The 16735-nt window shown below is 38.9% G+C and overlaps 1 protein-coding gene across 2 annotated transcripts; it reads left to right on the top strand.

Annotated features, from left to right (window-relative positions):
- The first annotated feature begins 310 nt into the window (after positions 1 to 310).
- Positions 311 to 8247, top strand: CLEC12B (C-type lectin domain family 12 member B). Of its 2 annotated transcripts, none has more exons than XM_044227705.1 (6): positions 311 to 401; positions 2231 to 2329; positions 4367 to 4585; positions 5090 to 5244; positions 5436 to 5551; positions 8184 to 8247. In XM_044227705.1, the coding sequence occupies exons 1-6, from the start codon at positions 311 to 313 to the stop codon at positions 8245 to 8247; spliced, it is 744 nt and encodes a 247-aa protein (XP_044083640.1). The 2 variants fall into 2 exon arrangements, with proteins under 2 accessions (XP_044083640.1, XP_044083639.1); XM_044227704.1 differs by having other exon boundaries at positions 8097 to 8247.
- The last annotated feature ends 8488 nt before the right edge of the window (positions 8248 to 16735 follow it).

The following is a 16735-nucleotide window of genomic DNA, read 5'->3' as shown; positions in this document are numbered from 1 at the left end:
CCAAATATCCCTTTCTCTTCACAAGAAACAATGCTGCAAAGAGCAGACTGATTGATATCTAAGATATTCTGGTTTCTAAAAAGAATTATTTGACTTGTCTTGCTTTCTCTGCAAAAAGGAAACAAGACAAAAACAAACAAACAAAAAAACCCTGACTATCTTTCTGTCTTTACAGAGGGGTGATGGGGTGTGTCTTAGGTCAGTTGAGTGTGTTTATAAAAGCTCCCAGCCTTGAGAAGAACGTCCTGTTCCTGGGCCTGAAGATATTGAAACATTAATTACATAATTTATAGTAGTGCTTTCTTCTACAATGTCTGAAGAAGTGACTTACGCGACACTCACATTTCAGGATTCTGTTGGAGAGAGAAATAACCGGGATAGAAATAACCTAAGGAAAAGAGGTAGGAGGTCAGGGACAGTATGATGTGACCTTGGGAAATGCACAGGTGATAAATGCTTTGGTTCTGATGCGAAAGAGAGGTGTGTTGTGCAATCTCCAAAATGGAGACAGAGTTGTGAAATACACTAGTAGAATGAGTGTTCCCAGTTTTGGCCAGAAAACATGTGGCTTCCAAGATCTCTTTAAATTGTGTGATATCACTATGTATTTGTGTTATAGTGAAACATTTGACATGAGAGAAATTGAACTTGGGGACTAACAGAATTATTTTTACAAATGAAGTCCTTAATATTTATATTTTGTCAGAGATGCCGGGCAAATATTTTTTAGTAACCAGATTGGAGGTCACTAAAATAGAGAAAGTCGAGAAAATTTTTCTTTTCAAAGTTATAAATAACTGAAGAGAGAAATGGGAGAACAAGAGAGTCAGAAACAAGATAAGAGAGAGTTTCCATTTTGTAAGTAGTTTAAAATTTTGGGGGGGGGAGTGGAAATTCCTAGTATAATTAATAGCGTTGGATCAATAATAACAATATCCATATAGTACTGTATATGCATTATATCATATTGTTATCAAAGTATTTGTGAAGTAAATGGAATAATATTGGTAAAACTGAGTCTGAAGAAAATTAAATGATTTAACCATGTTCCCACAACTGGTAAAAGCCCAAACTCAGTGCTAGTTTTTGGCTCATTCCCTTATCCCCTGTTGGAAGAAATATTAATCTCTGTGGTCAGGAATTCAGTTTAGTATATCAGACTGTATCCCTTATTTTCAAGAATCTGTTGACAGTTCAGATTGTTCCCCTAAATAGTCTAAAATATGGGAACTACTTTCTTCTTCTCTTGAATTTATTTTTACTTTGTGTGTGTGTGTGTGTGTGTGTGTGTGTAGTTTGGGGTGATATACAAAGAGAATGGGATTAGGCTTGTCGTGGGTCTAATAACAGTGGTTATACATTTTTATTTGTTTGTTTAAATTATAGCTGTAGTCCTTTGAGAGAAAAGGAGTCGTGGGTGTGATGTGTATGATTGCACACCTGGAAATCTGCAATCCATCTGTCTGAGATACTGGGCTAGCTGCTGTTAGATCCTGAATTAAGAAATATTGTAGGTTATTGAAACACTGAAAAAATAAAATAAAAATTTTTAAAAAGAACATTAAAAAAAGAAACATTGTAGATTAGAGTGCACATTTGTTTTGTCTTTCATTACATACTCATTCGTTATCTATAAGGTGAAAAAGAGCCTGAATAATAGATAAGAATAAAATGCACTATAGCATTTGCCTTGTGGTGGTTTCTCATCTCAAAAACTTGATGTCTCTCCTATTGTCAGGATCATCCAGAGAAGGAGTTTCCACAAGGTCTCGTACGTGCATTTAGTAAACTTAAAGAAGAAGGGTGTGTGATGCTGTAAAACAAAAACCTGGAAATTAGGAGACACTTTTATTTTTTTTTTTAAGATTTTATTTATTTATTTGACAGACAGATCACAAGTAGGCGGAGAGGCAGGCAGAGAGAGAGGGAAGCAGGCTCCCTGCTGAGCAGAGAGCCTGATGCCAGGGCTCGCTCGATGCAGGGCTCGATCCCAGGACCCTGGGATCATGACCTGAGCTGAAGGCAGAGGCTTAACCCACTGAGCCACCCAGGCGCCCCTAGGAGACACTCTTAAAGGAAAGGAGAATGGTAGGAAGAGAAGTGGAGGAGAACTGATGGTGGGGCCCTTACCGAACGTCATTTTAGGTATTTTCTAGGTGGAGCATTAAAGGAATAAGAGAGAAATAAAAAATTCATTTGTAACCATAATTCCTCTGTTGGCTTTTTTCAGGGTACCCAGCTCCTTCCCCCACCTGGCGTCAGGCTGCCCTCAGTCTGCTAACTCTGTGTCTGATGCTGCTGATTGGGCTGGTAACCTTGGGGATTATGTGTAAGTATATTTCATCAAACCCAAGAAAAATGATTAGGAAATACATTTATAAACTATGTAAATTCCGTTTGATTATATTATGTAATCATAGCTCCTTCATTCTCCAAGTCTCTAACATAAACAAGCAAGGGACAGACTTAATTATTATGAGGATTTTGCCCTGAATCCATTTTTTTCTCTTGATAAACCAGACTGGATTATGAAGACAACTTTTACAGATCTCATTATTGGTTAGAGTAAGGAGTTTCTTTTCCGCATAGACACACATCCACTTATTATCCCAGTGGTAAGAAATGGGAGTTGAGGGAGTTGGACTCAAGGAAGAACATGCCGTTTCATTCACCCTGAAGACTTAGTACAAGGCTGACTTAACCCACTCACTCAAGACCATTCTAGTGTAGAAATAGCTTGCCTGCTGTAATGGAAAAAGAGATACAAACAAGGAGGAATATTTGCTTGAGATACATTACCCTCTAAGCAGAAAGTTGAACTACCTCCATGTAACAATGGAAGCTTCATTCCCAAGCACAATACCTAAAGAAGAATATTCTTTTGGTTCTGACCTATCATTGAGCCATCAGGGTTGAACAGGGTAGGGAGTCCTGAACTAACAATAAATGGAAGAATGTCTCGAGAATCCATACTCTGTAGGATATTGTTAACCACATGATGAACAGAGTAGTGAGTGGCACAGTATTCCCTTTTGTGGGGACTTGCTGTCAAGAAAGTTTATTCTGTGAATGACACTAGTATCTTCCCTGCTACTTTCATTTATTTTTACATATGTAGGACTTCATAGATATTTAAAATTTAGACATACCAATTTGAACACATATATAGGGCCTAATGATGTAGCTTGCTCTTTTGGAAAGAAATACAGGGTTCTAGCAGCAGTTACTAATATTCAATAGCTGATCATTATGAGGATTAGCAGTTGATCTTCTATAATGATGCATATTTTTAAAATGAAGATGAAGGGTACCTGGGTGGCTCAGCTGGTTAAGCCTCTGCCTTTGACTCAGGTCAGGATCCCAGGTTCCAGAGATTAAGCCCCACATCACTGGACTCCCTGCTCAGCAGGGAGTCTGCTTCTCCCTCTGCCCTTCCCCCCACTCATGCTTTCTCTCTCTCTCTCTCTCTCAAAATAAATAAATAAAATTTTTTTAAAAAATGAAGATGCAATGATACATATTCATTGGTTCACCATAGAAGTCGTTTTTTTTTTTGTTCCTGAAGTGTAGTGTTTTCAGTGAAATGATTTTTAATTTATTGTGACCATGAATCACCTGAACTGTTAATTAAAAAGGTAGATTTTGGGATGCCTGGGTGGCTCAGTCATTTAAGCTTCTGACTCTTGGTTTTGGCTCAGGTCATGATCTTAGACTCATGAGGTCCAGTCCCACATCCAACTCTATGTTCAGCTTTGAGTCTGCTTGAGATTCTATCCATCCCTCTCCCTCTGCCTCTATCCTGCTTAAGCTCTTTCTCTCTCTCTCTCTCCAATAAATGAATAAAACCTTTTTTTTAAAAAAAAGGCAGATTTTATGGATCCATGTCTGGAAATGGTCTAGTATAGAATTAAAATCTGCATTTAAAACAAAACCAAATATGTGGGTGATTCTGATAAAAGTGATCTGCATACTATACCTTAAGGTAATCATTGCCTTAAAGGATTCTGTTTCTGTTAAAACAATAATTACATGAACCAACTCCAAACAGGAAAAAGAAAAGTATTCCACTAAACGAATGGAAAAATGCTTGGCACTGCCTTAGATTAAATGTCAAAGATATAAAATTATTAATTCATTATTTTAATACAAGTATAACCATATTTAAAATCTCAACAAAATTGTGAGGATGAGCTCCAAACAATTTGGACTAGAAAGGCATCTGGTGTGTTTCTTCCATGATACCTCTATTATTGGGAGCTACTGGAGAATATTAAGTAACGTGAGAAATAGTTCTGCGTTAAGAATTATCGATGGCAATGATGAGAATGGGAGGATATATGAACTTAGCTCCTTTTATGTCTTGGAGTTTTGCAGACATCTAATGAAATTAATTCAGATTCAGAGAAATTAAGTCAACTTCAAAAAATGACCCACCAACAGCAGGATAACTTATCCGAGCAGCTGAACAGCTACAGGAACATTCCCACCCAGGAGGAGCTTCTCAAATCACAGATCTCCAGTCTTTTGAAAAGACAGGGACAAATGGCCATCAAACTCTGCCAGGAGCTAATCATTCACACTTCAGGTAATTGGGACCTCCTGGGCAATTGGGTCCAATCTGTTGGCATTGATCACATGCACCCCCTCATAGCAAGAGAAAGGTATGTTCTTTGGTGACCTCTATTGATATCACACTAAATTTATAGAAAACAAGGGGAGATATCAATGTATTTAATATTTTTGAAAACACAGAGGTGAATTTGGGAAGCGTCTTGGAATGATACCAATCTGGATACTTCAGCTTCTTATATTGTGAACTATTTTTAGTTGATTTTGAAGTTTTAAGAAGTTAAAAGTAGAGCTTGTAATTCTAAGGCCAGGAAACTGATCCCTGAAGTGAGAATTTCAATCCCTGTTGCTCCATCCCATAACTGGGAGTGACTTCATTTCCACAGGCTCCTAAAGTGGTATGATTCCAGGACGCTGGGTCTCAGATGCTGTCGTCAAGGTCAATTACTTAGTTTCTAAAACCTTCCCCGGTCCCCCCAGCATTAATTATTTGTACTAATGGGTGTAATTTCTTTTTCAGACCACAAGTGTAATCCTTGTCCTAAGATGTGGCAATGGTACCAAAACAGCTGCTATTATTTTGCAACAAATGAGGAGAGGACCTGGACTCACAGTAGGAAAAACTGCATGGATAGGAACTCCACCTTGGTGAAGATAGATAGCTTGGAGGAAAAGGTCGGTTGACTCTCCTTCCCTGGTTAGAGAAATTATTAATATCATAGAAAGCAAAACAAGTGGATAAGAAAAGTGGAAAGCAAAACAAGTGTATAGTAGGAATTCAATGGATTTTGAATGAGAATTAACATCTTACTTCTGCACTCTGGAATGTGGTTCACACATGACATTGTCCCTGTTCTTCTTCTTAGGATTTTCTGAAGTCACAGCCATTACCCACATTCTCTTTTTTCTGGTTGGGCTTGTCATGGGACCCATCTGGAAGAAGCTGGGTATGGGAGGATGGCTCTGGTCCCTCTCCATCCTTGTAAGTCTCTAACTGTTGGGGGAGGGGGGAGGAAAAGTAAGCTAAGAATACTGAAAAACGGAATGCTAAGAAAATCAATGCTAGTTTTAAGAATTATAAATCTAGATACAAAAAAAGAGTATAACACACACGGAAAAGAAAGCTTCAGTAAGAAATAATGAAAGCCAGAGTACCTAATTTTGTGTATGTGACAAACTTATGGGAAGACACTGAAGTTTATCTATTAGTTTAAATTTATTTTTTTGCTTTAACAAATAATATTACACTTACTTTGTTCAAAGGGGTATGTAAATATTAGTTCTCTGATAAAAGCACTGTTATATTCCTATTTTATGGATGAAACAATTATCGTAGAGAGATTAAATAACTTGCCCAAGGTAACTACTTCCTGAGTGCCAAAGTCAGGACTGTGTGCTTCTGTGACCATGAGCTTGGCCTCTCAGCTCCCCTGGCTCCAACACTTAAAATCCGGAGGGTGGCGTTTATCATAAGAACATACGTTAACTCATTTATTTAAATTCAATAATTGTCAACCATTTTCTAGCAGCAAGTAAGTCTGAATTGATAGATTAGTTTGGTTTTGTGATAGAGATTGACCAATTAGATTTCGTGGCAAATGTTTTACATGTCTTAAAATGAGCTAAGCCTGCCACTTCAAGGTTTTGAAGAAATATTTAATATACATACAGGATATATGATGCTTTGAAAATTACAGTTTTTACAACTATTTAAAGTTATAAAAATAGGTGTTATATTAAAAATACAGAAAGGAACACATAGTCTTATAAAATTCTCTTAGCAGCTACAGAACAAATATTTTGAGGAACACAGCTGTGTTCCTAACTGTATTATCCCAACTATATTAAAATGATGTATGATATTTGTACTTTTAATGTAATATATGACATTTGTGTATTACGTGAAATATAAGAGCACTGGTACCTTTCTGGGTGTGATAGGTCTTTCCTCCACCCCCCTTCGCATTAAATTATTCACCTATTCACTTACTCCTTACTTACTCCTTCACTTTCTCCTTAATGCATACTGTCAAAGTTTCCTTAAGCTGAATTATAATCACTCATTTCCATCAAGGTTACTGGGTTTCAGCTATGACTACCAGTTTAGACAATGATATGTCTATACTTTTCTCCCTGGATATACTTTATCTTTACCCATTTCCCACAATGATATCACGGTTTTTTCTACTCATGCCAATTTCTCACTCTCTAATGTCCACTACTGGTCATATTAAGTCACTGATTCTGGTTTCACTCAAATAATCATGGTGACAAGCACGTGCAAAGTAATAAACACCGGAACAAAAAGGACAGTTACTTCTTTTTAACGGAGCGATGCTCGGCATGAGATGATTACCAACTAACCTGGGGTATTGCTGCTAGACCGAGGCTATACAGAACAGGACCAGCATACCCTGTAAATGCAGCTGTTTCCCCTTTGGACTTTAGGAAGATGGGTCCCCTCTCCCAAAGGAGTTGTCATCATCCCAGGAACCCTCCACTCACTCCTAGTGAAAATATGGAGGAGGGGGTCCCCTGTGGTGAGGTTTGGAGTCTGTGGACAAGGACGCTCTGAGGCTGTGGCTGTCACACTCAGGTGGAAATGAGCTTCAGAATCACATTCCCTACTGAGCAAGGCTGCTCTCAGCAAGGCCATATGCCAAGGGGAGAGTTCAGTAAGCCCAACACCAAAGCAAAGATACCAGTGTAGCACAGTGTAACATATTTTTACTCATTTGAGTAAAAAGGCACATCGGAGATTTAGGTCTGATGAGCATAATTTTATACATTAAAAAAAAAAGATACCTATCTATTTATTTATTTGAGAGCACGAAAGCACACAGCAAGCATGGGAAGGGGCAGAGAAACAGGAGAGAGAGAATCTCAAGCAGACTTCCCGCTGAGCCCGAGCCCAAGGCAGGACTTGATCCCATCACCCTGAGATCTGACCTGAACTGAAATCAAGAGGTGGTGGCTTAACCAACGAAAGCCACCCAGGCGCCTCTGTAATGATATTATTGAAGAGTTATCAATAATTCCTTAGCAGAGGAACTAGGGACCGATATCAGAGTCCCATCTACATCACCGTTCATGTTCTGTCTGAATCCCTCTTACTCTCTCTTCCCCTTCCACATAAAATTATGTATGCACAGAATTATATTTGTTCATAATGAAATGTTATAACTTTTTACCCAGAATATGATTTCATTTGTCTGTTTTTCTTCATAAAGTTACAAAGCAAAGAAATTCTGGTACTTCTGATATAATCTGTACTGGCTACTTCTTACCATGGTAATGGAGAGGAGACGAATTCTCAACCCAGATTTAAGTATCCTTCTTAAATAATTCTGCCTGGGATTATGATTAACTTGAAATGAAATACTCAGATTTGCCAGCTTTAAGAACTTTGATAGGCTATGGAAACAGAAGTCTCTCAAAGTTCAGATAACTGGTAACTGAGAACATTGAGTTGTGAGCGAATTTGAAATATGAAATTTGTAATTAATTTTAAGTGGATTAATTTTCAGATTCAGCACTAAAGAGTATGCCCAGATCAATGGATCCAAAGGATGTGCCTATATTCAAAAGGGAAATATTTATATTTCCCGCTGCAGTGCTGAAATTTCCTGGATTTGTGAGAAGATGGCTGCGTTAGTGAAGATTGAAGACTTGGATTAATATGCTTCTTCCAAATTCACCTAGATGTAAGGGACTTGGGGTTAAATTCATGCGAAGAAAGAGAAAGCTACCCACTAGAGCCAAAACATGAAAAAAAATGACTGTGTATTTAAACTCTCAGGCAAATAAACTTCACAGAACATTCTCCACTTATCATCTGATGCCTTCTGCTCTGATGTTCTGGTTATTGCTGGGGACCCTGGGTTATAGCCCTTCTCTGGCCCTATTAAACTATCTCAGCATCATTTCACTGAATTCTCTCTCTCGAATAAAAGATTCTTTTCCTGCTTTGTTATTACATATGCACAAGGGCAAAGGGGGTATATGCAAATGTTTAACAGGCAGAACTGACACAAGATGAAGCTCTGGAATGACATTTGGGAGACCCTACTGTGACAGTGGTCTGGGGGCTTCCGAGGTAGGGATCCTGGTGGCTGGAGTGGCAGCTCTAGCACAGCTCACTGTGCCAAGTGATTGAGGAATGTCCTAGTATCTTAGCAAATGGTTTGTTTGCACCCGTGTACCCGCTTTGTAATATAGATGAAGTAACATATCATTTCATTTATTTAGACTAAGTCATTTTGAGGTTATTGTTTGGTAATCTGGATATTATTAATGGGAGATTATAATCTTTCCATAAATGTTATTTCCTTTAGAGAAATTCTAAAAAATTACTTGAAGAGAGTAGAGCCATAATATTTTACTTTCAAGAACTTTCCTTTAACATAGTTGGTCAGTGTCCCTGCACTTTAGATGCCAAACCTTGTAAATTTGGAGTTCGAGAGTTTTTCTAGAACAAAATTACTGGTTTAAGAATAACAGTGAAAGAGATAGTATTCACTTGCTCCTCATGTAATTGCATAGCTATGTATAGGCTAAAGAAAACAGTAAACCAACCTGTAATACTGATTTCGTCTAAATCAGAGATCTAGAATTTATTGGGATCTGAGTTCTGTGCTAGGTGCATTTCAGAATATTTTGAGAGTTCTTTAAAAGTACATCACCATACGGACATCTAGTAGCCTGTTACACTCTAAAGATTTAAAATTGTGAGCTAATGGACAATTTATATATGCACTGACAGAAAGTCTAGAACAAAGCAATTAAAGTCTAATGTGAAAATTTGGTGATAACTATAAGCAAAATGTATTTAAGCACAAATTTTAAAACATAATTATTTCATCATAGTTTAAGTGAACAGACTTTACTAATTATCATTACAGGACTGAAATATAAGTTACATATACACAGATTTAAAAAGAAACTTTAGTCTTTATTTCTTTAGTAGCTTGCTGCCACTGTCTTTCTCACAAAGATAAAACTATTCACTAAAGGTCAACAGCTCTGCACCTCACTCCCACACATTTGGGTTTTTCCTTATTCCCGTGGGAAAGATCATTTCTTCTTTTATTCCTCTATTTCTAACCATAGAAAGATCTGCTCTTAGTAATTAAAATATCTTTGTTGGTTATTTTGTTCCTATAAAGAGGTTACATGCTGCCCTGTCACCACCCCTGGTATCTTGTGTTTCTTCATTCTTCTCTCATACACACTCTGACTTTCACACTCAATAAAGAGAACATTTCTGTTTCTGACCTCAGAGTGGCTCTGGAATTGGATCAGATCCCATTGCTCATAGAATCTCCCCGCTTTCTTGCCACCATGATGTCATCCCTGGCAGCCTTTCCGTGGAGGAGTAAACCCAAAGGTCTTCTTGAGAATTCACCATCCTCTTTGCCTGAATAAGTTATCCCTTATTGCTTTCTGGTACCTTGGCTTATAAGACATGGCATATGACAGGAATTTCTCTCTTATTCTCTCCCTCTTACACAAAATTCCTGGGATATATCCACCCCCCACCCCACCCCCCACACAAATGTACTGTCAAAATTCCTGGGGAAAGGCCATGTTTTGTATTTATTTTGGATAACTATCCTTCCCTCATTGAAGACTTATGTGGTTTCCAAAACTGTCTTCATGTAAGATTTATACAGATAGTCCCCCTTAAAAAGACAGATTCCGGGACCACATGTCAGATCTGTGGACTCAATGACTGGAGGGCAGGACCCCAGAAACTGCGAGTTTCACAAATTCCTCTGGCGACTCTTAACTCCGCCTGGGTATTTGACAATGTTTGGATAAAAGACCTCAATACTAGCTTCCTTAACCAAGTATATTCAGAGACAAAGGGGTGAAATCATCCTCAGATCAGAGGTTCTTTCTTTTTTGCCTTTAAAATTATTTATTTTTATTTTTTTCCAGCTTCATTGAGTTATAATTGGCATATAACACTGTACACGTTTAAGATGTAAAACAATGATTTGATATGTGTATGTATTGTGAAATGATGTCCACAACATATTTAGTCAACACATCCATCATCTCAGTGAATGGCTCTTCCTGCAACGTCAACAAAATTAGTTTGTCGTGTGTAGGCCAAATTAGGTCAGGGAAGGTCAAAATTGGGACAAAAGTAATTACAAAGCTCAGTTATTTCATTTTCCTATACTTGTCCAACAACTCCTTAATGAGGAGGTGGTCATGGTAGACAGGTGCTTTGCAATCTGACCCATCTGGCTTTGTGGAAATAGTTTTCCTATCAGCTGTACTCTGGAATTATACAGAGGAGTGTTGAAGAAATGCTAATGCCTGAGATTATCCCACCTCTGAAGAGTGACTGAATTGATCAACAGTGTGGTTAGGTTATTGGGAAAAAAACTTAAGCTACTTTTATGTTTATAATTTTCAGCTAAGTTTGGAAACCACTGGAGTGAGATCATTCTAGTGACCGTTATGTTGGTGCGGGGCTACTGTGTTGGTAAAATAACCAACCCTCCATCATATACTAAAGGAGGAAGTGAGCTAGTTCCCTTGGGGAGGATTCCCATGGCATTGAGACAGTGGGCATAGTGACTATTATCTGAAGCTAGGGTCGAGGGTATAATCAAAGCCTCGTGCTGAGCAGTTTATGTGTAAGCATGCTTGTATACGTTCACTTAAATGTGGAGAAAGACGTGAAAAATGTGTTAGTAATGCTGTTTTCCTCAGAGCAGTTATGATGGTAGTAAAATTGGACAGGAGGAGGACACAATTAACTTTCAAAATTGATAATTCATTGTGAAGCAGAGGACTGAAGAGGGAGTCATGTTTAGCGAGGTGATTCCAAAGCAAATGTAACACTTCATTCCCCAGGCATGTTAGCCTGCTGCTTGAGTAACTTAAAGTAATAACTTGTTTTTTTCTCTCTCTTTCAAGATATATAAAATATAAATGTAATAAAGTACATTTCCCCCGAGTACTCTCAAAAATATATCTTGGCAAGATTTTCAATAGTCTAGAAAGATGAGGGTTAAAAGTAGAACACATTGGGCTTGATACACACTGGTTTACACATTAAGCCATTTTCAGTGGCCCAGCAGATCATTTCTAACTTTATTCTGTGTAAATAACCTATGATCTTCTTTCAGTTTTCATAGTCCTGGAGCCTAATGATCTTGAAGCAATAGAGCTAAATAAAATGGCCACCCCTAAATTAATACTTGTTTTGAGATTACCCAAGGACTCAAGAGAAAATTTGACATGAAAGGATATTTTTTACTATATTGATGACCGGAAGAACTTGGTATTTCTCTAGGGGGTTTTCCTCTAGTCTCTGTCTGTATCATGGAGATAGAGAAATTATTTTCTCAACATTCAGGTTCACTGTTAGAGGTGAGAGTGGTGTGTGTTCATAGACACTGTCACAGGCATAATATTAGAGGTATCTGGTGAGTGCTGTATATGGAAATACTGAAGAAGGATTGATAATGTAGCTTTGGGTGTATTCACCCAAAAGCTGCTCTGTGTTTTCTTCATGTTCTCACTATTTCTTTAGATTGGGATGCATTTTCTATTTGTATATGCAAATGTAACTTCATTTATGGGTATAAATCAAATCTGTATGAATAATAAAATATGGTGTGTAGCTAATGTTCATGCTTCCCAGATCTGCTGGGACTACCAACACTTTCTTAAAATTCCTAAAAAATTATGGAGGTGACTATGAAACCAATTGTGATATAATAATAATAATAATAAACTTAAAAATTCAAATACCTGAGGAAAAGGCCATCTGTAAAAAACCACAGGACACATTCTGAGAGAAGATGGGAAGACTAAGTTTAATGTCCCAGTTTTGGCACAGAATTGGGTAATAGAACAGTCCGCAGCAGAGCTGAACATAATCTCCCAGTTTCTCTCCCCAGGTCCTGGAATGAGAAAGTGTCCCTTAATAGAGCAGCAAGCTGACAAGGTAAATCTCTGTTTTAAGGGCCAAAACAAGTAGTTTCTGGGAGGCCAAAAATCTATTTTTTTTTCTCCGAATTTATTTATTTTCAGAAAAACAGTATTCATTATTTTTTCACCACACCCAGTGCTCCATGCAAGCTGTGCCCTCTATAATACCCACCACCTGGTACCCCAACCTCCCACCCCCCCCCCCGGCCACTTCAAACCCCTCAGACTGTTTTTCAGAGTCCATAGTCTCTCATGGTTCACCTCCCCTTCCAATTTACCCAAATTCCCTACTACTCTCTAACCCCCCTTGTCCTCCATGCTATTGGTTATGCTCCACAAATGAGTGAAACCATATGATAATTGACTCTCTCTGCTTGACTGATTTCACTCAGCATAATCTCTTCCAGTCCAAAAATCTATTTTTAAAAAGCCACACCTGGAAAGAATGTGTTCTATTTCTAGCTTGGGGAGGCAGCTGTCTTGGCGGTTTTCCATCCAGAGCTTCTGTGATTATTCATTGCCCAGGCTGGTGCTGGGTTTTTAGGTGGAGAAGTAGTGGAGAAATAGAAGTCATGAAAGACCGGAGGAGGCTTCTAGGCTTCACCAGCAGGAGGCAGTAGACTACCAGTGAGACTAACAGGTGTGCACAAGCTAAGGAATTTGAAAATGTTGTGGTTTGATATTCTGGATGTTTGCTCCACTTTTAATGAATTACCTCATAATCAGAGAAAGCATAAATCAAGGTTACAGCAAAAACAGCCACCTGTGGACTGTTAGACTAAGAGCCAGGAGAAAAACTTGTAGACACTATGGACTGCTCTTAATCCCCACCCTCGAACTTGCATAATACTGAGCAAAGGCAATTTATATTGGTATGATAGAAGGAACTTCTAAATTCTTATTAGGTTTATTTGGTAATGATGACAAGTCATGAGTTTCTGGTCTATTTCCTAGATTCCCAAGTCTTTTATAATTGTTTTTATTAGAGGAATAGTATTTCAAGTTTGATTTTTTCCCTAAGCGATTGGCTTCATCATTCAATCAAGTACTTTATAGTGCAATAGTCAAAATAACCTATCCTCACTAAATCAGATAATTCTCCATAAATACAAAAAAAAAATGTAGGTACTTTCAAAGGGGGCCAATAACTCCTTTGAAAACATAGGCTCATATTTTTGACTCAATTCTTCCGTGATATTTTACGATTTTAATTCAGAAAAACAGAATTTAAAAATATTTTAATTCATAAACTCAATTTACAAACTTGGTTGATCATTTGCAAATGCCACAAAGTTTTATTTTGTTCATTTCTAAGAAGTAACTGTGAGTAAGGAAAGGGTTAAGGTCTGGGCAGGGAGAGATAGTAGGCCCTGGCTCCCCTGAACAGGCTCACACAAATCCCAAATGTGGAGAAATGCTGAGGTATACAAAGCCAGAGATAAGGGAACACCTGGCCTAGGATGTTAGGGAGTATTTTATTTCCATTTTTATTATTTTTTGAGATGCAGCTATGTGGTAATCACAGAAAATGACCAAACCTCGGAGAAGAAGTAAGCCATTAAGGATGTCATCAATAGTCCTTCCTCAAACCAAGAGGGCACAAGAATTTCAAGGCCACAATCTTTCCAGTCAGTTCTCAAAAAAAGACTGCCAACGACACTCAAGTGATAACCCATTCAGGATCCCTATCCCTCTAGAGAGCTTTTCTCTTTCTTTTCTGTTCTCACCTTCGCTTAATAAACTTTCACTTCACTTCACCCTTTTATGTCCCTGAGATTTGTTCTTGACCTCTGTGAGTTAAGAACTCAGGAACCCTGCAACAATTGTAGCAATAACTGAAAATTATGTTAAAATAAGATTCTTTTTTAGAAATAAAAGAAATTTTTTAAAAATCTTTTTTTAAAAAAGATTTTATTTATTTATTTGACACAGAGAGAGAGTTCACAAGTAGGCAGAGAGGCAGGCAGTGGGGTGGGGAAGCAGCATCCCTGCTGAGCGAGAGCCTGATGTGGGGCTCAATCCCAGGACCCTGAGATCATAACCTGAGCCAAAGGCAGAGGCTTAACCCATTGAGCCACCCAGGTGCCCTTAAAAATTCTTTTTATTAAAGAAAAACTAGACAAATTTTGACATCTATTCCTCAGAATTCTAAGTGTTTAAATATTGATTTTACCTCAACCTTAAACAAATACCAAAATTTTACATATAAATGTGTTTTGCTGAATTATTTTTCCATTTTTTTTTTTTTTAGCTTAGTTTGTGTTTGAATAGAGAAACAACCTAACGGAGAAGTATTGATTATATCCTCTCAGCATCTAGGTTTGAGTTTCTCCTTGCTATTTTTTCTTGGAAATTATGTCCTCTTGTCTTTGAGGTTCTCTGTTTCTCTATTCTCCAGGCACCCTGAATCCCTTCCCTCATAGTAACAGAGACAACCACGGATCCAGATCTGAACTTTATGTTTTGGCAAAACATGGTTAGTTTGAGGGGTAGACATGTGACCCAAACAAGAAAAATTATATCTATATAATATATATGATACAACTGGCTCAAAATTACCATACACACACACACACACACACACACACACACCACAGTTGAAAATAGTACTTGTGTACTTAGCTTCTTCCTAAAATTATGTATAGAAGTTTTTATTTGTTTGTTTGTTTGTTTTTTATCACGTAGAGCAAATTTTGTGAAGCTGGAAGTTCCCAAGAAGTTTGTGTCCCTTTAAAGTATGTCACTTTTAATAAGGCCTTATTTCTCTGTCTCTGTGCCTCCACTCCTCCTCCTCCTCTTCTTTCTCCAGGGACCTGGAGCAGAGCAAGTGTCAGGAGAAGCAGGAGAGGCAAGATCTTGGGAGAACAAGGCATCTGCTTTATTCTAGCCCTATATTACACAAATGTGCACACACCTCTGAAGGCAGAGCCAGAGATGCTGGAAGCCTGCCAGAGTAGAGGTTGGCGTGGGCTGGGGGATTCTCCAGTGAGGAACATCACAGAGCCCCGCTTGCTTGAGGAGCACACGATCCCATCAGGTGGCAAGTCCCGATGGTGACGGAATTTTGCCCATTTGTAGCTGCCTCCTGCAAATGACTGTCAGGGGATGGGCTGCCACTACCCTGGAGGCTATGCTGGTGGTTGTGGATGGTTTCTAGATGTGCAGATCCGGAGACCCTCTGCTACCCAAGGCCTACTGAAGGGGTACAGTGCTCCCTATACCCACTGTGTAGTGCCCTTCAGTGTAGCCAGAGCCCTGGAATAGGACAACGATTAGGAAAGACTGTTACAGGAGAGAGCTCTTGAGGGCTGAGGGGCATCCCTAGTCCACGTCCTCACCTACCCAGTGGGGAATGTTCCTCCTGAAGGCTGAGTGCTAGTTTACCCAATTCTTTTGCCAAAGAGAGGCCAAATGGGATGACTGGATAACCACCTGTCAACCTGAAATTGTCAGAAGGCAGTAAGTAAGTATTTATTTGGGATCAAATAATTGCAATTCAGGGTACACAGGTTTGGGTAGCAACCCAAAGAGTGTCCACTAGGAAACAAAAGTCAGGGGTTTTTAAAGGCAAAAAAGGAATGCTTGTATACATTGTTCAAAAAGAATTTTCATTAGTGTTGGCAGCAGAAAACTAACATTGACTAAACATTAATTGGTAACTGAGGCTTTCACTGAACAAAAGTCCATTATTGTAGCTAGCTGTAGATGTTCACACAGAGTCTTTGGAGTCTCTGCGGCTCAGTCCAGTTCAAAAGTTCATGGTTCTACTTGAGAATGAAAGATCCCCCGGGGCTCCAAGCACCCCGGAATGGACCCCTTCTCAGGAGGAGACCCCCGGACCCAAAAACCAAGCCGAGTCCACTGATCAGATGCAAACAGCACGAGGTTTATTGAGTTGACACAGGTACCTGCGGGCGGTCAAGTCTTAGGAAGACTCGCGCGCCAGCCCTTTGTTCAGGGCCTTTTTATGGGGTTTGGGGAAGCGAAAGCATACGTACAGAAGCAGAAACATAGTTACAAGGTTCTTATTGGCTGGTTTGAATGTAAGGCATACTCGGTGTTTGTAGATTGGCTTTGAAGGACCCCGGCGCGCGAAGAGAAAGGTGGGGAGGGGGAGTGAGGAGGGGGAGTTGGACCTTATTACTCAGCAGAGAAACATCCTGCCTACGTGACTAGGCCCACGTACCTAGGCGACCCCCCTTGCCTATGTGAC

The sequence above is a fragment of the Neovison vison genome, chromosome 12 (assembly GCF_020171115.1).
Source record: "Neovison vison isolate M4711 chromosome 12, ASM_NN_V1, whole genome shotgun sequence".
Taxonomy (NCBI): domain Eukaryota; kingdom Metazoa; phylum Chordata; class Mammalia; order Carnivora; family Mustelidae; genus Neogale; species Neogale vison.
This window is presented reverse-complemented; position numbering and strand designations above follow the sequence as displayed.

Bases quoted from the DNA above. Each gene is read 5' to 3' on its own strand.
- CLEC12B (XM_044227704.1), top strand. From the start codon at position 311: ATGTCTGAAGAAGTGACTTACGCGACACTCACATTTCAGGATTCTGTT. The intron at 402-2,230 runs GTAGGAGGTCAG...GGCTTTTTTCAG, and splicing joins AAATAACCTAAGGAAAAGAG to GGTACCCAGCTCCTTCCCCC. The intron at 4,586-5,089 runs GTAATTGGGACC...TTTCTTTTTCAG, and splicing joins GCTAATCATTCACACTTCAG to ACCACAAGTGTAATCCTTGT.